General features: G+C 38.3%; 1 protein-coding gene across 3 annotated transcripts in view; it reads right to left on the bottom strand.

Moving 5' to 3' along the window:
- The window catches only part of ttc39b (tetratricopeptide repeat domain 39B), a 56,711-nt gene that overhangs the window by 12,914 nt on the left and 18,472 nt on the right, over positions 1-25,325 (bottom strand). For 2 of the 3 annotated variants that reach the window (XM_088627135.1, XM_088627127.1), the window contains exons 2-10: positions 21,386-21,420; positions 11,811-11,915; positions 9,372-9,503; positions 8,316-8,392; positions 6,529-6,596; positions 3,788-3,852; positions 2,793-2,898; positions 1,036-1,101; positions 349-457 (exon numbers count right to left, since the gene is read on the bottom strand). In XM_088627135.1, coding sequence (XP_088483261.1) covers positions 349-457; positions 1,036-1,101; positions 2,793-2,898; positions 3,788-3,852; positions 6,529-6,596; positions 8,316-8,392; positions 9,372-9,503; positions 11,811-11,915; positions 21,386-21,420 — 763 coding nt within the window. Of the gene's footprint in view, positions 1-348; positions 458-1,035; positions 1,102-2,792; positions 2,899-3,787; positions 3,853-6,528; positions 6,597-8,315; positions 8,393-9,371; positions 9,504-11,810; positions 11,916-13,577; positions 13,663-21,385; positions 21,421-25,325 lie in introns of those variants that run through there. The other variant, XM_088627141.1, reaches the window with a different exon arrangement.

Raw genomic sequence — 25,325 nt, 5'->3', positions numbered from 1 at the left:
ACAACTCCTAGCTCTTCAGTTGCTGCTGGTTTGAGATCTAGAAAAACCAATACCGTAGGTATTAATTCCAGAAACAGAGCTGGCCCAACCTGCTTTAAAGCACACAAAGGATACTTGTTTTTCATATTCACAATGCAATGTCCTGGAGACTATCTGCGTAAAGTGGCTAGATTTATCAGTTCTGAGCATTTTGGAGTCTATGTTTCCCAGTTCCCAATACGAAATACTGTATATTAAAGAAGGATACCATGTCAGATCATCAAACATTAAACAGTGCTAGTTAATCTGATGATCACCAATTCCATCCAATAACTATTGATGGCAATTTTCAACCAGTGCATTTCTTACCGAGGATTAGGGAGACATAAGTATGATACATCAGCAAAGTCAACACACAGAGAACGGCTCGCAGGCTGTGGGTGGCAGCTCCCTCTCGTAACTGGGACAGCCCAAACTCCTGGAAGAGCAAATACAACAGCAGAGTTCCCTCAGCTGTTACCTCAGTAAAGGTTGTCCCTAAAGCTGGTCCACATACTGCCTGCTCATGTTGTCAGAACTCAAAGAATAGGATAGCTGGCTTCGAGCCTGGTCTTAACACATCTCTAAAGCTAAGCAAGGCTACGTCACTACTAGGATTTCAGACATCCAAAGAAAAACCAGGCTTCTGCTGTAAGAAGTATTGGGGATCAGTGGGCAGCACTGTTCTCTCTACCAGAATTCCCAAATGAAGTTTCCCATGGTGACAGTGCTGTACTTTAAGAGGAACTGTCCTTCAGACAAGACATGAAACCAATGTCCTGATTACTTGGTCATTAAAATGTCCCACAGCACCGTTTACAATACTAAATGTATTAAACCAAGATGTGATGGTTAAATTTCACTGTGGGCTAGCATAATGTGCCCTGAAGTCTGTACTGAGATAGTGAAGAATTAGGCTGTTGAGAAACAGGTGGCATCATTGGTCATAATTAGGGATTTAGGCTGGAGTTGGGCCTAAGCATTCATCCCAAGGATAATAAATGTGTACAGTCTCACCCTGTTGCCTGAAAAGCCAATGAATTCTAGCAGTCTGAGGATCCTACCCGGGAGGAGAGAGAGCATCTGAAAGATGAACGGAAAAAGAATAAAATCACCAGAGATATGGATCACAGGTTCAACTCCAATACAGTTTGGGGTGAGCTGGGGTATAATAAACACCATCCACTAAAATGACCAATTCCAGTTTAGCTTATCTTTTATCATAGAAGAGTGCCATTGATTAAAAGCATTTCATAGGTACAAAATCTGTTTACCTATTTTATTACAACTTGAACTTGAATAAAATTCAGTTGATAAAAGGTTAATTTTATCCTTCTGAGAACATTTTCATTAGTTTAAATCTTACTAATTTGCTTGAATTCCACAAGGTTTCCTGGGGGGAACATAACTCCTTTAAACATTATTTCTGGGGCTTGCCAAGTAGCTCAACAAGTGGACACTAAGCCCAAGCAAGCCTGGGTCATGTCAGTAGCAGACTGTGACTGCAATATTGACCCTGCACTGCTAACCAGGACTCAACATGCCTTCTAAGTGCTTGTAGTGCTGTCGCCACCATAAGGCGCTGAACCTCCAGTGCGAGTTTGGGGCTGCATAACTTATGATGTACAGTATTACAACAAGATGAATGACTCAAAGGTGTGTAGTCAGAATAGGGGGCTTGCCCTTTTTGGATCTCCCCCACATGCGGTTGTAAAGTTTCTTAGCTATAAGTTGCAAGTTGAAAAAAGCACATAACTGACTGTTCCAAATAACGTGTATAACAAAAATCATTCGCAATTAAAAAAAAACGTTTCATGATATAGGAGTCGACATGAGCAGAACCAATTATAACACAACTGTTAACTTTAGTCCAAGAGTTACTTGGCTGTCAAAGGTAATGGCTTCTTAAGGGAAGTCAAACAGCACAATCCACACTCAACTGGCAGAATTCTTAAATTGTCCTTAGATCTGTAAATGCAGCTGGATTTCCTCAGGGTTTGCAAGGCAAATAGCAAACCACAGGTGAAAGTCAAGCCAAATGCTACAGAAAGATAAAATAACAATTTTAGTATTACTTATTATAAGGGCTCCCTAGTGGCTCAGCCACTTCGCTGGCCCTGAGCAGAACTTGAACTTTATGAATTCGCCAAGTTCCAAGTAAGAGTCATGTCACAATTCCTCAAGCAGTCACACAATTGGCTCAGCTCGGTCAGGAACAGGGTTGGGATTAGTATAACAAGACTCTTTCAGGTTCTGGCAGAACAGTCCTGCTTTCAAGACACCTGCAGGTTTGCTCTGCTCTGACCTCAGTGAGGGTTATGCCTCTCCATCCATTAGTGCTAGCAATCTTGAAGGCCATTGAAGAGCCTCAAAAAATAAATACGGTAACATGACAGGCAGGTGGAGCCTGTTTACACATCCTTATTCTAACCATGTGTTAGTCGAACCATTAATGTGAGTTGAAAGGAAAAGAAACACATGGTCATTCCAAACAGGCTGAGACAATAACAATAAGAAAGCATGAGTGGCAATTTTAATTTTAAAATGATACATGAAAGTGAAAACTCTTTTAATCCATAGCACTTATAAGCCACATTCTATTTACATTTAGTAAAGTGCTTCCATACTAAGCCAGAGAAATAAAATGCCACTCAACAGTTTTCAAATAATCCTAAAAAGCTGACAAATCACAGAGCTCCCTCTGGAAACATGGGGTTCATTAGTCCAAACTGAGAATGCGTAGTCTAAATACTCCGAGGCGATGCCAGACGTACCAGATTGAACGCTCCGATCCCCAGCTTGACACCCCCTTCAAACTGGCTGTAGGTTTCATTTTTGCTATCCAGATCCTGAGTCATGTTTAGCAGCTGCTGGCATTCTCTGGCAGAGAAGAGGCAAAAGAGCATTAAGCAGGCTATATGCAAAAATATTTACTTTCCATTCCATTTTTTCACTGTTTATGCAATTCTGACAGCAATGAAAGAAATGCAAGAACATTTCATTTGTGCAGCAGGTGCTACAATTAGTATACAGTATAACAGGACCTCTGGAGGAACATTTGTGACAAAAAAGTTGGTTTCACAGCAACACAGACCAATTATTTGAATCCAAAATTTAAACAAATACACCACTATTATTCACTGAGCAACATTTACTAATCATTATCCTATATCAAACTGCAAATTCCCATAGGCATTAGAGCAAGTTGTGTGTGTACAAGTAAATGGAACCCTGTTCATATTTACAAAGTTACACAAAGTAATTGTTTAGGGAACATTAAACAGTATGTCCGAAGAAACCAATCACAGATCAGAACCAAAGACAACATGTTTAAATGCTGTAATTGAGTTCTGTTAAAATTATATGTAAAACTACTCCTGTATTAATGGATTACTTTTCATCTTGGAAAGGTAAGTGCCATAGTTAGGTGAAACATACAGGATGCAGAAAAGATCATGTATATGACACGGGTAACTGCAATGCGTCAATAAACGATGAGGGGTTTTTTGGTCCAAAGTCAGAACTTGGGCAGACGTCTCCTTAGGGAGGAAGGCAAAGTAACATAACTGACTCCACCAGTATAACCATTACTTTAAAAAAATGGCTGTAAGAATTCTCTTTTGCATTTAATTGTAAAATGATTATGTTAGTCCACCCTGGCATTAATACATATGATATCACTCTACGTTAAAAGAAAACCATTTAGACCTATAAGAAAACTATTTTCGAACTGTTTTATAAAAGCAAGATGCACAACACTTTCGCTCACTTGTAAATTTGGTAACTTGTTCGGATTTTGAGGCCCCCTTTAATGAAGTTGATCATGTTTTCATCCTGCCAAAAAATGAAGGGAATTAATGTAGAAAACAGAATTGCATTTGTTAAACTAAAGAATTAAAATGCTATTTGACTTTCCATTTCTAGACTGCAAGAAAGATCTTATTTCAGTGTCACCTTCTGTCAGTCTAAACCAAGTTCAACAAAGTTGGGTTTGTTAATACAGTTGATACAGCTCAAGACAAAATTATGTCTGAATTTTGGTTTTAAATTACTCAGTATTAATGTTCTAAGTATTTAAAGTAATAACTTAAATAATAAGCTACAATGCAAAACTGTCTGCTTTTGAGAAACGTGAATGCCTGTACAATACAAAACTATACATGATACAACTCTGTATGGAATACAGTGCTGCCATTTTTTTTTTAGTTTTTTAAAGGGTTGGGTAGAAATGTTGGTTCTGTACGGAGTATGTCTTGCTCCCAGAAGGTGCTAATCAAACAGAACGTTTAGGGTCCATTTCCTCTGTATGCCAACAGTGAGTGGCTTATGCAAACAAGTTGTTTACGTTCACTCTGAGTGCAGGCTGCACTCATGTTTAAACCTGGGTTGTGTCACTAGGTGACTGCAGCTGGGATTTCTCAAGGAGAGGCACACAATCACACTATCTGCACTGTGAGGACAGCCTCAGTTATCCACCCAGCCATCCCTTGACTCAAAGCAAAGCCTGCATACGATTATCCAGGATCTTCAAGACTTGCTGTGATATCAGCGAAGGATATGCCTCCCCTCCAATCGGCACTAAACCCACTGCACATCACTGCAGAAAAACAGCCTGAGAGGTTGGCAGGATGCAGGAACCTGTCTGAAATGCTTTGAATGAATTATAGTCTCCAGGCTCCGCTCAGAAGCGAACGCTCTACTTGATCCATATCATTACATTTATAAACACAGATGGGACATGGATGAGGCTATTAACAGCATTGTAAATCTTGTTGTTAAACACCTAGAGAACCCCATGCCTATGAGCAACTGCTGTTCATTGACTTAAGCTCTGTATTTTTATTACACTGCAGTCCCATCTTTTGATTAGCAAGCTGAAGCAGATGACTGTTAATCCTATTATAAGATGGTATCATTCATTTTAAACAAAGAGTACAGAGTAGGTCAGTCAATAAAACTCTTTATGCATTACGATTTATTAGCCTCAAGGTTATGTCAGTTTACCACAAAAGTTTACCACAGTTCTATCCACACCACATAAAGATGAATGTACAAGTAGCAGTCATAGGCAATTGTACTTTATACTTTCAGATGATACAGTGGAGATTGACCGAACATATAAAGAACGCAGTTTCTTTACATTTATGTCATACTGTAGGTTTGTGCAATGGTGTATCAAACAACCCGATTTTGAATGTGAAAAAAAAGTCATGAAAAGTTGTTGGATCCCAAAGTTGCTGGTGACCTTTCACCTGAACTGATTTTCAAGGAAATAATCTCCCAGGTCAATTAATATACTGTATTATAGCAAATTCAACTGGACTACTCAGGTTGAAAATGTATTTTGTACGAAGTTGAAATTGTTTGGAGTTGGACAGAAAACTAATGCTTATCTTTTACCATACTGTAATAAAGAGCATTATTATATATGGTATTACAGAGTGGTTTGGTAATTTATCAATCAAATTAAGATAATAAATCATATTATATGGCTGCTGGCAACTTGCCATATGAACTTCTTGGCAAGTTGACAACTCTAGCAAAGATTTTAGAGTTCCCAAATGTAGAACAAAAGAATATATTAGCTATTAAGATATACACTGTATATTTATACTTTAATAGTTAATATAGATATTATATAGTCACCATATCACCCTGCAACTCACAACTGGCAACCCACTGAAGCTAAGCAGGTGTGAGCCTGGTCAGCACCTGAATGGGAGACCTCCTGGGAAAAACTAAGCTTGCTGCTGGAAGAGCTGTTAGTGGGGCCAGCAGGGGGTGCTCACCCCGCGGTCCATGTGGGTCCTAATTGAGCAGTGATGGGGACACTATGCTGTAAACCGGTGCTGTCCTTCGGATAAGACGTAAAACCGAGGTCCTGACTCTCTGTGGTCATTAAAAATCCCAGGGCGTTTCTCGAAAAGAGTAAGGGTGTAACCCCGGCATCCTGGCCAAATTTCCCATTGGCCCTTACCAATCATGGCCTCCTAATAATCCCCTTCTATGAACTGGCTTCATCACTCTGCTCTCCTCTCCACTAATAGCTGATGTGTGGAGAGCGTTCTGGCGCAGTATTATTAATTATTATTATTATTATTATTATTATTATTATTATTACAGTATACGTTACCTATTAAAAATGCAAATAAATGACAAGGGTAAATGCAACTGTGTCAGTATAAACTAATTATAAATGTGACAAACTACTAATGTGCAATATGTCACCACTATGTTGTAATGAGTTCTTCATGTGCAATAGATGCGATGTGCAATATTTCATCATATATTTAGATGTACAGTAGTGCTGCGTGTCCATAAAAAAATCCTCTAGGGGACAATAGTTTATCTGTAAAAAAGTAAAAGGGGATTTTATTAGTTCTTTAGGGGCTTGAATGTGAAGTTACATTTTCAAATACTTAAATTCAGAAGTATAGTCTAACCTCATTAACAAACAATGATAATGAAACAAGGATTCAAAGTTGTTTAGAGAAAGTACTAGAGACTTACCTGTACAAAGGTGAGAGCTGCTTTCTGTAACAGGCACTCAGCATAGCAGATCTCAGCATGCATCTCCTCTACATGGGAACAGCAGGATTTACTGAAACTACACTTTAACTTATTTTCCAGTTGGAAAAGTTGGAAAACATAAATCTAATCAAAACTACCATCATGGGCAATATTCAAGAAGCCATTAAATACCTAATTCAAACAAGTCAGGTGAGTGTTTGTCTCTTGTTGCAGTAAAGATGGTTGTGTCCAAAACTGAATCTGATTAATTGAGATTTATTTATTTTTAGTTAATTGGAAATATTTGGATTTTTATGAAGCTGCTCTAGTCTCTATTAATACATTTAGAATTCTCTCTTTTTTGTTTGACTTTTTCACATCTGTTCTTAACAACTAACACCATGACTACACACAGAGGAAAATTAAAAAGTAATGACTGAGTCTTCTGACTCGGCCTCCTTTAGAGCCACTCATCTTTTAACAGGTCACAGGCTGCACAGCCCCATACCAGAGGTACAGCACCAACTGAAGGAGAGGCGCATCCCTCACCTACAAATGGTACCCCTTCAAGCGCCAGGGAGGACACCAGGAACCTGAGAAATTTAACTCTACCACCAGAAAATTGTGCACTGCAGTCTGGGGAGACTTGAACCCATGACCATGCTCAGAGTGAGTACCATTACTGATTGAGCCACTCGGGAGAACCCTCTGGTAGCCTTTTTTGATCCAGAAATATAGACTGTTCACTCTCTCCTGTTCCCCAACAGAGCCAAACATCCATTCCTTTTTCAAACTGCTTTCTCCAATACAGGGTTGCAGGGTAGCTGGAGGCTATCTCGGCAAGCAACGGGCAAAAGGCAGGATACAAGCCAGACAGGACACCAGTCCATTGCAGAGCACACACAGACCACAAACACACACTCGCTCAAACCAGGGTGTTTTTCTTCTCATAAGTCAGTCATTATCCAACCATAATGTTTTTGGACTGTGGGAGGCAACTGGAGTATCTAGAGACCCATACGACATAAGGAGGACATACAGTACAAATTCCATGCAGCGCAGATAGCACCATAGGAATTGAACCCAGGGCTCCAGTGCTGCAAGGCAGCAATGCTAGCCACTGCATCCCCATGCCAGCCACAACCAAATCAAAGTCAGTTCAAAAGTAATAATGAACAGAATTGTTACAGAACTTTATAAAACATGCCTACACTGTCTCGGTCACAGGTCTCTTTATGCACTTCATGGAATCATGAAATGCTTTACACACAGTGCTCAAGAACTGGGGCGGCTAATTCTACACACTTATTTTTGCTTTATAGTCAACAAATTTGTATTTGTAATCGTATTTGTGAGATTAATATGAATGATAAGTATAATTTACATTTTACTTGCATACATACATTTGAACATATTAGAACAAAAACTACTATGCTTTCCCAATATTTTTGGAGGTCTACAGTGTGTAAGAGATCTCCAACTGCAATCCTCAATGTTCACAATCCACAAGTATTAAAATGCTATTTGACTTTCCATTTCTAGACCGCAAGAAAGATCTTATCTTAAATTCTGGTTAAAGACCAGAGAAAAGGTTTAGTTCATTCACATAATTCAGCATATCTTAATTACGTAATATACTGTACAGTAGGCCAGATGCAAAATGAAAATACAATGTAGATTTAGGGATATACAGAACTTTCCATTTCAGTACAGGGTAGCTAGGTCATCATAACAAAAGATGAGGAGATGGACACCTTTAATCTAAGTTAGACATATTTTTGTCTTACCTTCTTTGAGCTGTTCCGATGCTTGTTTGGTCACTAAATTGGATATAGACTCTACAACTGTGTTCTTTTTTCGAAACCTGGACAGAATGGTGATACAAGTAAAGAAATAAGAAAAAAGCCACATTCTCCTCAGACCTTCTGACAACATGTTCATCTAAAAAAGGAAAAAAAAGATGTTTAACAACATTTCCATCAGATAAAACGTTTTATCAGCTAACAGTATGCATTATATTTTTAAATATTTTGATCCTGGTTTTTCTCTACAAATATGCAGTCTTCTCAAATTTGGAGAAGACTATACATTTGTAGGGAAATTCTGATTATTTTGTTTAATTTAATTTAGGGCTAGGATATTTATATATTCATTTACCCTATATAATAATTACATTGTCTTGCCTAATTATTTTCCCACTTTGCTATGGCAAACCTAAATGAGCACAGGTACACAAAAGTACTTCAGATTCACACAATTAGTTGAAGGAGCCCTGTCGGTGTGCAATAACAGTGCTTCACATGATTTCCGTATAACTACAGCAATCTCTGAAAGGTCCCTTAATTGGGTAGTGAATATTATAGGAAAACCCTGGAGCTTTCAAAAATCTAATTTTGGAGTTTGCAACAAAACATTTAGGTTTGGTGAAAACACTTTTGCAAGGCACTGTATACATTCAGTACATTTTAAGCTGTTTTTGCAAGATAGCTATCTGCAGTTTTATCTGGGAGAGTTGTCACACTGAAATATTCCTTTCAAGACTTTAAAGATAGAAAAGCATTCCGTCATCATGTGAGCTCTGCTCTTTTATTAAGTTGGCATGTCTTCTGCTTTGTTCTTAAACCAAATGTTACGAGGCAACCCAGGATACCCATCCACTCCCCCATGTTATACTACAGATGGTTGCAGACAATTTACATTAGAAACTTGGATTTTCTTATGTTTCTTATAAGAAAGAAGCTTTTTCTTATTTTTATTAACTGGAATTTCACAAGTTGGAGGGAGGCTGTGATCAGGAACAGAGACAAGAAAGCATCAAGACAATCCACATACGACTCATCTACCTTTGGCAGGTGTGAAGAGCCTCCTTCATTGTGCTGATGCCCCTCTGGATGTCCTGGTGCTCAAAGGTCATGGCTGCCTGCATGACCAGGATGGTGCTGTACCCCAAGGCATGATACATACTCTCTTTAGCCCTGCAGTCAACCAACAGTCAATCAGTCACATCATATTGCAAAAGACTGTACAACCGGCAAGGCTTTCATTAATTACAAAATGAGCAACAGCAGTATACAGATTTCAAAGGAAAAACATCTGTTACCCGTCATCTTCACATAGACTGCACATATCAAGTCAGAACACAGTTTTGTCTTGATCACAGATTTGATGAAACATCAGATTGAGAAACCTTGTTGCAAGTGGCTCTGTGGCTAAGGATCTGCGCCTGTGGCTGGAAGGTTGCCAGTTCGTATCCCGCAGCCGGCAGAGCAATCCTACTCCGTTGGGCCCCTTAGTAAGGCCCTTAACCCCAACTGCTCCAGGGGTGCCGTACAAATGGCTGACCCTGCACTCTGACCCCAAGCTTCTTTCCCTGTCTGTGTGTCTCATGGAGAGAAAGTTGGGGTATGTGAAAAGACAAATTCCTAATACAAGAAATTATATATGGCCAATAAAGTGATCTTATCTTAAGTACTCACTTCTTTAGAGCAAAATGTGAAGACGCATTACCAATTCCTTGCATTTTCATAAAGCACCTTACATCCTCAATGATCCCAAATGGCTTCACATGTGGGAGGGGACCCAATTCATTCTTCACCTGGGCAGCCTCACTTGATGTTAGCAACCCCACAACACAGTCGATGAGGTAGAGAAGGGAGACGCTATTTCACCAGTTCAATTCATTAAGGACATTAAGGAGGCCAGACTGTGCTAGCCCAGAGCAGAATTAGTCCAGGACATCAAGGTTAACAACTCTTAGTCTTACCAGTAGAAGTGACACACAGTGAAGGATGGCACTTCCTTCAGCACAGTGTCCCCAGTCACCACAGTTAGTCATCAGTTGGTCCCAGATAAATCTTTCATTATTACACATTGCTTCGTTCAGCTAAACAACTTAAGAGTTATAGAACATCCCAAGATTTTGAAAATAAACCCTTCTTACCACTGCGCTCTACATATTAAATAAAAACTACAAATTTGCTAGATTTTAATATTGCAAGGTTTACATCCACATACACTGGGTCACTACTTGGCAAAAATGGAAATTACAATGAGAGACAAATGAAATTACAATGCCCACAGTGACTCAAGAACCCAACAACGCAATAATTCTTTTTACAATGTAAATTAGTAATACAACGTGCTATTGTATTACTACGGCCCTAAAGTAGATTATCTGCTCACACTAAGAGTTCCTTGCAAGGCAGTCTTGCATAGGGGCTCTGTAACAAGAGGATGCACTCAGAATTCAACAGAAGGTAAAGATGATACACTGTTGCTAGGCAACACAGAACACTCAAGGAATTTACTCTGCAGACAACCCTTTATTTCAATATTGAACCCGTACACATACACAAACATTACACTATACATACAAATGTGATGCATGTGCTTACGTGCTGTCACAAACAGGCCTACTATTTTGGTTCTGTCAACTAAATCCTCAAAATGCAATGTTTTGTAAACCAAAGGTCAGTTAGCCAACCAAAAGAGAAGAATTAATCTGGTCCTCTCTCTTTGCAGATTAATAGTAGTGGACAGGATAGTTCAGAGAATACACAGAAAAGCAGAAAGCTAGATTGAAGGAGGTCTGTTATTCAAATCATAAATATTGCTCTGTAATCTTTGTAAACACTATTCCAACTTTCAGATAAGAGCTCCCAAGCAATTAATCTTGCACAATTATTCCTTTTTACTATATTCATCCTGTTCAGAGTGTTACTCAGTCCATTGACTTTTGGGTCAGCTCCGACACCCACTGAGAAGTAAGCAAAGACCAACAAACTCTGTTCAACCCTCAGAACCACCAAAGCCACTACAAAACAAAAAAAATCCAGAAACACTTGGCCTCTCATGCCAGAACTGGAAGTGTTCAACCAGAAAAATCATTCTGCTTTGGTATAGAATGAGAAAACCTCTTTTGAGGACGCTATTCTAAAATATTCCAATTCATTCTTGCATTCTGTGCTGAAAATTATGGAATAATCCACCAAATTGAATTTTAGTTTTAAAAATCATGCCACGTAACCACGAGGCTGTACTATTTACATCAATGAAATTAAGCACAGAACATTTACAATAAAGGCCAATAGCCAATTTGTTTGCTCAAAAAAATAAAAGAGATTTAGTACACTGGAAATACATATTTATGATTCGGGTTTATTTTCTGAAGTTAAAACACCTATTAATACATAACTTTCCCAATGAAGATTAGCACAATTGTGGGTTTAGGTTAGACATGCCTTTTTTAGCAACAAATTGTTGAAATTGCCCAAAATACATACCAAGGCCTGAGAAGATCCAAAGCTTCAGAGAACTTGTTGTTCAAAAAGAGGTTTAGTGCAATGCTGCATTCTTCTAAGGCCATCTTCAGATCCATCTTGGATGCCCTGATGTAACAAAAACATAGTGAGTTCCTTTCTATTCTAGTTGGAAGGTATTGCAATGCATGAGAATTTTAAATGTATACAGGACCAAAAAAAAAAAAGACAGCAACTTTACCAACATTTAGCCTAACTTCATCAGATCTCAGATGTTAAGAAATGCTGGGCCTGTTCCGTACTAGAATGATTCCAAGGAAGGATTTAAAAGAAGTGTTATACAGTACTTGGAGGATGTTTGACCAGTATAACCAGTACTGGCTATGGAGCTATAGAGAAACACTTGAGATAAGGCAAACAATGAGGAAAAACAGATCTTCACTCTCCTGTGGCCTTTCAGGTATTAAAGATACCCAGAGAAAACATACAGAGCAGCAATCAGATTCTCTCAACAATAAATTTCCAAGGGATCCTAACCTGTAAACATGGAAACATAACGCTACTGACAGTTACACAACAATCTAACCTTCATACCCACTATATCCCATTCCTCTTTGATGTCTGGGATACTATGGGTAGGTAAACACTCCATTAAATTAACATTACTAATGATTCAAGGCTATTAGAAAAAAATTCTGGTGACGTCAGCCAAGGTCATAAGTATAAAGACGTTGGATTAAAAACTTTCTTCAAGCTGTCAGAGAGAGAAATAACAGAAATCAGTTAACTGCAAAAGCATACATAAATTATTCTGTCTCCCTTCTGTTCATCCCTGTCTTTTGGTTTATTTTCTCTTGGAAGATGATCAAGTCCTGCATTCACCAGTGTCTCAGCAGATGCAGTGCTGTAATCTAGGTCACACTCCACTTTCTCCTGATACTAACCTTTTCTTCCTTATATCATTACTGCTGGTTTTGTGCTTTGAAACTACCCACATCTCTTACAGTGACAAGAACTTTTTCCAGGAATGAAAAGATCGGGCAGACCTTTTTTCTGCTATCTTGTTTTTTTTCCCCTGGATATACCATATAAGATGGGGCACCACCCTGATGCTGAAGGACAGACTGCCTTTTGTTTTTTCTACATCACCTAGAGAACCACTCAGCAACAGAACCCTTTAGTATCCTGAGAAGAGCAGCATGCTTGCTCTACATTATTAACTAGCCCAACCCACTGCAAACATGGAGGTATACTGTAAAGTCGACACTCCACACTGGCCATGAGAGTTAATACTCAAGGTCTAAAAATAGCACTGGCAAACAAAAAAATTAATACATTGCTGCAATTCTGCATTGCCTAAGTACCAGTCATCTGCAGTGTGCGCCACTACAGTGACAGTAACTGAAAATGACTTTAAAGCAAATTAAACATCATTTGCATTTCTGCTGCTGTTAGTGTTAGTCTTGCTTTTACCACATACTGCATATCCAGTACACATTCATCCACTCCAAATACAAAGATGTATTTATAATCACATTTATGTATCCTGTGCACTTAAGTTGTAATAGCTTTAAATAATCCTTAAATTAAATCATTCTCCTCGATAAAAGTATTTTGGACAACAACCTCTGTGTAGTTCCATTATAATGTATACTGCAAAATTAATATTAAAAGACATATGGACTAAAAAAAAATCCATCAAGTCTTGCAGGCATGCACCCAAACACTAATAAACACATATTGACCAATTTAACTGTCTTAAACTAAGCTGTTTAAAGAGCTTGTACTTACAGTGTGACACAATGGAAGGGACTAGTTACCCAGTTCTATAATCCAGAGCTATGGAGGACCCAGTGTAAGCCTCTCCGAGCAGATACAGTTTTTTCATAAATCTTTTTTTTTTTTTTGATGCCCCATGAGGGAGAGACAGAGGGAGGGAACCGGTGCTTAATGTTTGTGAAAAACTGAGGGAGGGAAGGAAACCGATATAGAAAGAGAGGGAGAAGGGCAGCACTTTTCTCTTTTCTTCCATCCTTCACCAATTGCTTGGAGAGCTAATGAGCCTGTTCAAAGTTCACAAATGCTGAGCGACGCCACACAGGCTCCTAATTCAAAAGGGGAACCAGCAGGTATCGCCATGGTTTTCAGCAGCTGCTCTGCAGGGGGAAGGAGCAACCAGAAAGCTGCAGTACCGCAGTGAGCACCTCCTCTTTCTCCCTCTCCCTTCGATTCATCACCCTCTGAGCCTGATAATAGCACTTCCCAGAAGGGTTGAGCAGTAATACCACCTACAGCAAAACTGAGTTTCACTTTGCTACCACAGACCCAAAACCCACTGAGGCGAAATTTTGAGTCCCAATCACCTTCACCATTCCTATCAGTCTTTGCTCTCTATTCTCAACACAGTTTAAGCTCTCTACCTCTTCCACCTTCTAACAGTGAAAGCTATCATCAGCGAGGATAGAAAGTGTCTGTACAGGGAGGAGGTGGGGATTCTACCTCATCAATTCTTCTTTCTTGTTATATACTGCACACAAGGAAATTCACCCTCTTGGTCCGAAATGCCCAGAAAATGTTCCACTTATTGCAGTCACAAAGCTAGTCCAGTTAATTGGTTTCTGCTGCAATTTTTTTACACCCTCTCTGTTGGTAAAACATCAACAAAATAAAAAAGCAAAAGGCAATAATGAAATCAAATCAATCCAAATGTGATTTGTCTACCAGGTTGGGCTCAATGCAGAACTGCGGAAGGCTTACTGTATATTCCAGATGGTGAAAATTTCAGCAATACTGACCAAACGATGGCCTTTTGATTAGATTTACTCCAAGCAAACTTATCAAAGTGCTTTGAAATTCAGTTTGTTTTCCTCTTGCTGAAACCTAATAATGCCATTCTAATTGATTATTTTTCTCACAGATTAAAAGTATACTTAAAATGTATGATTGATGAAAGAGGGACAACTTTAAAACCCCAGTCATAACTGACGCTCTCCTGTGCTCTTTGACAAGAATCTTTGGAAGGCTTCACATAAAAAAAAAATATTTATTAATTTAAATGAACATTTGAATGAACAACTCCTCATTTTGTGGACAGGAATAACAGAACATATCAACTGGGTTTAATTATATCTATACTTGGGTTTAATTCTGGATCTAGGGTGCTATCTGCATTACGCTTGCATGTTCTCTCCATGTTCACTAGGGTTTCCTGTACTGGTGTCCTCCCACAGTCCAGAGACATTCAGTAGTGGCAGGTTATATGTTTTCTGGGAAAATTTGGTGCTGGTAAAAGTGTGTGCGCGTCTGTCTGTCCTAAGAAGAACTGGTGTCCTATCCAGGGTGTACACTCCTTCTTAGTCCACATAGGCTCTGGCTTCCTAGTTAGATGTTACAGTAGATGAAGTGGTTACAAAATGCATCGACAAATAGAGGTATACGCATTTTTTTAACTTTATTCAGACCTTTAGAAGAGAAAAAACTGAGATGTGTTGATTGCATAAGTATTTAGACCTTATCTGAATTATTCAGTACTAAATAACTGAATAACTCAGTATTGAAGACTTCTAAATACTTCAGATAAATATCCACCAATGGCAGCAATTACAACAGCAAGTCTTTTTGGGTAGGTCTTTACCAACTATACATGAGCTTGATACAATGTTTATCCCTGTAGTTGGTCTTTATTGTTTGGTTCTATACAAGCCCTCATTGTGGAGTGACCAGGATATTGTTGACCCATGGACATTTGCTTCCTGCCACTGAATTCTGTAACCTATTGGGAAACTGTCTGGGTCCCATCAGCTTTCTTATGATTGACTTCACTATGCTCAAAGGATCTCTGAAACGTTTTTATATTCTTCTCCTGATCTGGGCTGCTACACAAGTTTTATCCTGAGGTGTCGTGAAAGCTCTTTGGTCTTCATGGTTGAACCTTTGCTTGAAATTCACTAGCTAAATGACCTAGTACCTCACAGAGGTAAGTATATTCTGAAATGACTTGAAACACTATCACTGCACACAGCCAGTGGCCACTCAACTAATTGTGTCTCTAAGTAAATTTTGTGCACCTACATTTAAGTTCAAATTCTTTCGCAATCATGACTTCCATTTATTTTTTACATTATCTGCTTCATTTTTGTTTTGCAGTAGGTTCTGTGCATTACAAATAATTGCTACTTTAATGCATCATGACTCCCAACTGTAAGGCAACTGAATGCCAAAATAAAAAAATAGCAAGTATAGGCTTTTTAAACATATGGAAGCTTCTGACAGCACAGAGACAAACAAACTGAATTACTGGTCATTGAATTATTAAAGTGCTGCGAACTTTATTATCCATACACAACAGAAGAACAGCTTACTCCACTCAGTTTCACCCCATTATTTTTTTATTATTATTCCCAAAGGAAATACACAGTCACTACAACGTAATAGATCATATAAATCCAGTAAACCTCTTTTAATTCAGTTTGTAGTAGTGTTTTTTTTTATTTTCATGAGGTTTTAATAAAGGTGATTCAAAACTGCTCATTCAAAGGGAATGACAAACAGGACATGTTTGCAGACTGGCAGCATGGGCTCATTATTCAAAGGTTCTAATACGACTACAAGCAAGTTAAGGATAAGGGGCTTGAGTGAAACACTGTATTCACAAGTGTTATTAGTGCTACAGACCAAATGCATGTGAGTATATTCATATGATATGAAAAGAACCAACTAGGATAATGATATTCACTGAGTAATCGCAAAATCCTTAAAACCTTAACATTTCTAAATTAGCAGCATGTTTGCACTGCTGGCAAGCTTTGTAATCTTGGCTCATTTCTCATAAATAGTAGGCATGAAGAACTAGGATTATCTGAATGTTCACAAAGGAATTAAGAGTCCTTCGAAAAGCACAGGAAGCAGCTCACAAAAGTGGTGACAGGGACCACTATAGACAGGCCAGAAACCAGCTCAAAATCTGCAATAAAGATCTGCTTAAAGGAATTACAAGGACAAACTACAACAACAATTTGCCAACAAAGGTCTCCAAACTATTACCAATTACAAAAGGAAATCCCCCTCAGATACATTTTGATCAGTTTCTACCAGACAACCTCAACACATTTTACAGTAGATTTGAAACACAAAGGATCTCCAACGACCTTGTCCATGGCAGTCTCGTGATTCACCCAGATATGTCCCCCACTCAACTGCAGTGCCACACCCACTCTCACTCAATCTCTCAGGAAGATTTAATGCCTTTTACAAGTCTTGTGGATACTCTTTTAATCAAAGAAAAGAATTTGTTAAGGCTATTCAAAAAGCAAAACTATAAAAAGGCAGCAGGACCTGTCTGTGTATCTCCAGCCACACTAAAACACTGTGCTGGCCAACTTGCTCCAATCTTTACAGATATTGTCAACACACTGTGCTGTGTTGACTGTGCTAAGCTGCTGTTGCACTGCAATTTCCCCCACAGGATCAATAAAGTATCTATTTATCATTGTCCTGGTGCCAGGCTGCTTCAAATCTTCTGTTATTGTTCCTGTTCCAAAAAAGGACAAAATAACCTGCCTTAAAGACTATAGACCCATCGCACTCTAGTTAGTGATAATGAAAACATTTGAACGTCTGATTTTCAACTACTTAAAGACTGCTACTGCTACTCACCTTGATCGCCTGCAGCTTGCATATAAGGCCAAGGTCAGTGGACGATACTGTGAATTTTAGCTCAGCATTTAATACAATCATTCCCGATTTACTACTGAGCAAACTCTCAGATATGAATGTTAATCAGTCCATTTTCAAATGGATTCTCAATTTTCTGACAATTTTCTGACACTGCTGTCAATGTGGTGGAATCCTGCAGATTCTTGGGCACCTACCTCAAACACTTTCCGCTGGGATGAAAACATTGCTTCCATTATAAAGAAAGCACAGCAGCGCATGTACATGTTTTAAACATCTCAAGAAGCTTGGCATTGCATAATCTATTCTCATACAGTTCTACAGAGCCATTATTGAAAGTGTGATTACTTCTATCATCGTCTGGTTTGGCTCCGCTACTGCACAGTCCAAAAACTGATCACAGCTCAGTGTGCTAAGAAAGTGATTGGCTGCAATCTTTCATCCCTCACCGTGCTTTACAAATCTAGAGCAGTGAAACAGGCTACCAAATTGTTGCAGATCCCTCCCACCCTAGTCATCATTTATTTCAAAGGTTTCCCGGAAAACATTTTAAAGCAACCAAAACCAAAACCAACAGACACCTGGACAGTTTCTTTCCCAATGCCATATCCTTGCTTAACCAGCATCCTTCCCCCAACAACTTCCCATTTCATCTGAAAAAAACAAACTGAACTATTATTACTGCTTAGTTCACACATCTTGTATATCTTAAGCTTAAGAACTGGCATGTCTTCCCAACATGTTTACATAGTTGCACCTTACTCCTCAGACCGCACTTTCACACATGGTCTGAACTTGCCATGTGTTTTGCATATACTCCAATGTCTATTGTTCGTATATTTCCACCGTACTGTAAAATGTGAATGTGCCCATGTCTTATATATACTATAATGTATCTTCTGTATATTGTCCAGTGTAACAATGTCAGTAATGTTAATGCTCCTTTTGCACCTGTGTGGGTTTTGTGTCGAGCAGGCTGGTATAGCAAATGTACCAAGGGAAATTCCTGTAACTGACACGTACTGCCGAATAAAAGTGATTCTGATTCTGATGTGGAGGCAGCCTTGCACTTAGGAAAGTCAATCACTTGCAAGTGTAAGAAAGGTCAAAAGACCAAGGACAATGAAACTGTGTATCATGCAGGGAAAACCATACAAAATGCTTGCATTTTACATAAATACAAGCTTCTCTGTCTGCTTTTAGTCTAAATGCTGTAGCACACAATTCTGACTTTAAATTAACTTTTCTATCCTCTAATTCTAAGCATACTGTATAACCATTAATATAGGACAAGGTCTCAAATAAGTATTTTGATTGAACCACAACAAGTATTACAGCCCACTGCAAGAAATCTGTCCAGTTATTCGGAATCGACAAATAGTATTTCAATCAATCCAAGAATACTGCAATACCAGTAGACAAACTGTCTAGTAGTTTTATTTTTACAAAAATACTATTTTTATTTGAAAAGAAAAATGAAGACAGAAACCATCACCGACCGCACATAAGTCTATTTCTGTAGCCTGCCAACATACCAGGACAAAACCATTTGCTTTTTAGCACACAAGACACAGATATTTAGTAACTCTTGCAGAGTGACCTCTTGATGCTTCAAAGCAAGGCAACTGACTCTAATGGTAAACTGAAAATGTGGGGTGCAGTTGCCATTATCAGTCAAGACCTGCAATTTCTGGGTAACAGCAGGAAAACATCACAACAGAAAGAGCAATAAGGCAATGAAAGCTCCATTGTTTCTTGCTGTTGCTAGTGTACAAACTAGGTTTACATAAAAGTGGTCACTCTTAAAATGGGTTTCAGTGTACTTTTACATCTATAGTATGAATCATATAATCATATAGAAGTCTGTGTTTCAGCGCAGTTATATTTTTCATTTATGTCAAGGCTGCTATTTGTCTTTATAGTGTCACAAAAAAATTGAATTGGGCAAGAGAGGTCAAGGGAACTTGGTTTCATTGAGCTGGTGCCTGGTGAAGCCATATACTTGGACAGGACTCTAGGGCTGCCTAAACTAGGACCTAAAAAAAAAAAGCTTGGAAAAGCTTTTAATTTACCCTGCCTTGAACCAAGCACACCTTTTAAACTTCAAAAGAGCTAAAAAAATTAAATATGTCCCACTGGGTCAGTAACTGCAGTAATTCTGTTAACCGACAGCATGTTTTCTAAAACAAACAGCAGATAGTATGACCCCTTGTACCTGATCATACAGTACCATTAATCTAAATTATTTGCAAGAGATTCTATCAAGTATCAACAGGAATTTGTAATACATTACAGACTTAACCGATGGGTTAGAAATCTGAGTCACTAAAATAAGTACTAGCAAATCTCATTCATACTCTGAGCAGGGGGCAGCAATTCCAGACTTGGGGTGATATCTGTGGAGTTTGCATGTTCTCCCCATGTTTTCCACGGTTTTCCTCTGGTGTTCCATTTTCCAAAGACATACTGGTAGGTTAATTGGCTACTTGAAAATTGGTCATGGTGTGAGTGTGTATCTGTGTGTGCCCTTCAATGGACTGGTGTCCCATCCAGGGTATATCCTTCCTTATGCCCGCAGCTTACTGAGACTGGCTCTGATGCCGCCATGAATTGGCGGAGGTGATTAGAAAGTGAATGAACAGTTGGTCTACGAGCAGGTTCAGGCACTCATCCTTGCTAATGTGGTGCATGTGCTGGTTAGTCCATAAATCCACCAGTATGATTTTCAGACATCAGCATTTTAATTCTGACACAGCATTAGGTTTACGCTTTTAGCTGGACTTGCCCATTTTAAATCTCCTAGGCCATAACCCTTTTATTCTGTAATTCCCATGTCCACACTCTTAAAAATATATTTGTTTCCAAATGCAGCAACCTGCTGCACATATTATAATAATAATAATTAATAATTGCTTACACTTATATAGCGCTTTTCTGGACACTCCACTCAAAGCGCTTTACAGGTAATGGGGACTCCCCTCCATCACCACCAATGTGCAGCATCCACCTATTAGTTAGCTCCAAAGACTTTCTATAATATACACATTATTATAAATGTCTACACCTTCCTGTACCTTTATGTTAAAAGGAAATCTAAATTAATACGTACGTAAAAAACTGCCCATTTAAAACACACCTCAAAAGTGGAAAACAAAAATTGTTGAACACATCACACCCACTGTGTCTCTATAAACTGTGATTAATGGCACCACACAGACCCATAATGACTATAGGTGCTATTTACTTTTTCTCTACTAACAGAATATCAACAGGAGGCTCAAAAGAAAGGACATTGACAAAACCCAAAACTGCTATATGGAACAGACATTTTTTCCATCCGTTTGTTACTTACTTCATGGCATGTTAAGGAAACTCGTAACGCTACACTATCCTATGCAATGCTTTCATTTCCTATAAACATGAAAATAGGAGGATTTCAAACAGTCCTTTGTTCCTGTGAAATAATCTATGCACAAACAAATGCTTTATTTTTCCCCAATTCAAAACCGTAGGTAGAAGAATTTGCTAATGTTGGCAGAAAAGGAATCTAAAAATTGAATAAATTGGAATGAATACAAACCTTAAAATATGCAGTTTCATATAGCACATAAAGTTTTTGGCTGACACTTTTATTCACCTTAAAATCTGTAAAGTGCTCAAGTGCAAACAACTGGGAGCAAAAGGCAAATATAAAGACGCAGGATTTTATACCATTGATAGAATTTGAATTGAATATGCTCAAGAGTAAAACACTATCCCACTCAGGATTTGAACCTAAAACCTTGAAGCTGTAAGCCCAGAGACCTAACCACTGCACCACGTTTCTACCTTTGGTATACTGGTAGTATATGAATGACTACAAAATTCCTGCTCCATGTGCATTAGAGAAGGGATGTAAATACATCAAAATACTCAATCACACTTACATAGGAATGCGATCAAAGGCATCTTCAAAGCTCTCCTGCAAAACAGAAAGGAAAACCAGGCTGGTTAGACAGATGTGTTCATTCTATTCATGCTACCGCTTTGTACAGTAGTTCACATCCTATATATGGTGGATTTCTATTACTGTAACCTAGCTCTGAGCACCTCATCAACATAAAACTGACTAATGAAACACTATAGCTCTTTACAATGAGCCCCATTTCCACCTGTTTTACCACATTTACTGTACATTTATCTTCCTGACAGTTTGTGATAAATGGCCTTCCCAGTCTGTAAGCATCTTTATGCTCTAATCAGAAAGTGATGAGTATAGCCCCGTCAGGACTGAATGGCAGCCACCTCTCCAGCTTTAAATAGACTGAGTGCCAGTCCCCAGAAAGCAGAGATCATTTCACCTCAACAAAAGAGGGTCATAGCAGAATGCTATCCAAATTCCATGGAAGTAACATCCCCTTCAGTGTCCAAATCAGTTTCAAAGAGTCTTATAAAGGTTATAAAGGCAGCAGAAAAGTAATTTGTTTTGCCCTCATGAAGAGAATGACATCTATATCAAACGTGTATGTTGCACGTTCCCCCATTTATGCAAAATTTGAAATGTACTCTAATACACTCTATACTACACAGTAACAGATCAAGCACTATACACTCAGACAGTTGACACGCACAGGGGATTCAATGAAACAATAATACTACTTTAAAGAATACCCCATGATGGTTTTTGTATTTGTTTTGTTTTTTATGAAGAACACTATTTTGCAGAATTTTTCCTAATTCTGCTACAGATGGCTTTTACATACCATTAACTTTTTAAAACAATGATCAGCAGCACAAATAATTTTTAATTAAAAGTTTCAACTTGAGTTCAACTTTACAGGGTCTATATTTTTAGCAAAAGCAATATATTGTTTTCTCTAGACTGCTTACATGTTTTTGCATGTTTTTTTTTTAAATACCCATTGGTGTATATTTCATGTGTAGAGAATACATGTAAAATTGGCAATGGAGTCTTATTCAGATGCAGTACTGGTGCGCATCTATTCAGTACATTTTATTCTTTCTCCTCCATTCCTCTTCTACAGCTTTACAAAACAGTTGGAATGTGTGAACCTATTTATATTTAGTCTCCTAAAGAGAGCAGAGCTCGATATACTAACTCAGGGAAAGCATTCTTTTTAACAGGGATTCTGTCTCAGTGACACCGTGTGTTCAAACTATTAACCTCTGATCTCCTCCACACTTGTACTCCATCAGATAAGGAATCCTAAAGCAAACGTAACACTAAAAGCATCATTGAAATTTACAAAAATTGATTATAAAAATGTAAATTAAGAGGAAGTGCATCAAACAGATGCCATCCCAGTGGTATAGGGGTTAGCGATGCAACCTCACAACTCCTGGGTCCAGGACTTTACTCTGGACTAGGTCACTTTCTTTTCTGTGAGAGTTTGCCAGCAGTTGTGTGGTGTTGCTATTTAACAGGAGTCTGGTCCCCTAGTATGTTCCCTAAGATAGACTGATGCCATTTCAAGAGTGCAGCATCCTGTCATCCCAGAATAGACTGCCACAATTATAAGTAGGAATAAGTGACTTTGTGATAATTGGGTGGATGTGTTAAAAACTCAAGAATGGGAAGCACTTCTTCTGTTACCCAGAGTTATGTTGTCAAACATGCTAGATCCTTCTATAAACAGCTGCACGAGATCCTCATAACAATTGGTTAAGGGCAACTGAACAAGACACATTGGTAGAACAGCATTTTCCCCGTTTGTGTTCTTTTTCATATCTCTCATAGTGATGATGTTCGATTTCATGTAGAAACATACCCCAGAACACAGACAATCTACATGATGACCCCGAAGCTACTGCACAGTCTGAATAAGACTTATATTTCACACAAGCATTTTTCTATAGTAAATGTCTAAGTCTGTAAATGGATAATTTAATGGATAATGAAAAAAAATGAAATACCACATTCCTGCTCACTTCAAAAAAACTTTTAAGCCAAAGGAAAAGTGTATAAAAATAAAATATATTATATGAATGTAATATTAATAATAATAATAAAATAATAATAATAATAATAATAATAATAATATAAAAGCATATACACTTTAAATTTTACTGACCAATGCCTACCATACTGTAAATCATTTGGATTCACATGCTCTCACACAACCGCTTCAGTTACAAAATATGAAGGCCACCTCCAATTCGGTATAGATTGTGTTAACTATCCTTAGCTAATCATTAAGCTGCTGAGGCTTGCTGGGCAGGTCACCACTTTGATGTTCAGGAAAAGGGCTAAAGCCAGGCAATCAGTATACAGATACTTTCCAACACCCACAGAACAAAAATGATTCAGGGAGCAGCTGTGTTTTAAATAACCATGTCTGGAGGCCTTGTTTGCTTAAATTAACTTAGATGAAGCTACAGACTCACAGGGGGTCCTTCAGGAGGCAAGAAGCAATACCCAGACAGTGCCACACAGTAAGAGCCAACTTAAGCTCCCCTGCACCCCCACCAACACTTCATAGAAAAGCTGCCCCACCACATTTGACATTTAGAACTAATGCTTAATTAATTTTAGACTGAAGGATCTTAACTGGGATTCATTTTCTCTTCTGAATCAAAGGCAACAGAAAAGCATACAGGTTTGGCCTAAAATGCCAATTACAGAATTTGGGCAACTGTGTTGACAGGAAACACCTGAGTCAGACCCACGTTAGACTGGGCACTGGGCACTTGAACACGTGTACTGCATGATCCATTTGAGATTTATTAAATTCTCTATTAAAATATTCTCCTGATGATAATGAAGATGCACTAATTTAAAATAAATTTTACTTACTCCAATAAGAGCAGTGGTTTTCATAGTGTTGTCTGTGTATTATACAGTACAGTAAAAATGCATAGATAAGAACACAGGTGACGGACACCTACACATTAAAAACAGGAAAAAGGTAAGTGTCAAGTACAGTTACCTGTACAAAACAATTATCAGCAAAAATATAGCTGATTAAATGAATACTAATGGTTACCTATAATATGTTTAAAATGTATATTAGTACATGCTTCATATGCAGGACATAGGATTTACAACTGCAATCTGTTGTAGGATAAATCCAAGCCTAGGATCAATTGTTAAGATTATTCTAGTTCACTTCTGGTCTTGAAACTTAACCCAGTACCTGGCTCTCTTCCGAGTCAGTATTTTAGGAATGATTTAGAGGGAATTCTAATGAAGAAATTATGAAGGATAAAATGATGTCAAAACCAGGAAACCATAAACCGGGTCTATCCAGACATCTCACAGTCTGCAGTTACAAAAAAAAAAAGGAAAACTCATCTGGCTTCACCCCATGAGTGAATGACCCACTAACATGCAAAACTGTATGTCACATGGGTTGCTAATGCATCTAACCAATTACCATTTGTGGCAATATGACTTAAACTGTAACAGAGCAGTCTAGGATCACTCTCAGTGGTCCTGTTATTTTAAGTATTTTAAGCGCATGAGCTAACCCCGAGTAGTTTTTATTTGTGCATATAACAAGTATAATTCTCTCTTTACTCTTGCCCTGGTTTAAATGACATTTTATTTATGTTAATAAAACAAACTGAAATATGCATATATGTTGCAGATTGTTTTGATAGCTTTATTCCTAAACACACTGGTCATATAAGATCTTTTTTACCAAGTCTTATAGCAAGGGAATCTTTTAGATCTGTTAACACTGATGCCCTATACAGGAAAGGTCAGAGACGACTATTTTCTCAGGAGGCTCAGGTCCTTTGGTGTGTGTGGAACACTGCTACGCAGTTTTTATGAATCAGTGGTGGCAGCAGCCATCTTCTACTCTGTTGTGTGCTGGGGCAGCAGCATCATTGCAAAAGATGTAAGGCTCAATAACCTCACCATGA

Source organism: Lepisosteus platostomus, chromosome 1 (assembly GCF_059453375.1).
Source record: "Lepisosteus platostomus isolate fLepPlt1 chromosome 1, fLepPlt1.hap1, whole genome shotgun sequence".
NCBI classification, from domain to species: Eukaryota; Metazoa; Chordata; class Actinopteri; order Semionotiformes; family Lepisosteidae; genus Lepisosteus; species Lepisosteus platostomus.
Note: the sequence above shows the minus strand (reverse complement) of the source record. Positions and strands in the feature narration are given on the sequence as shown.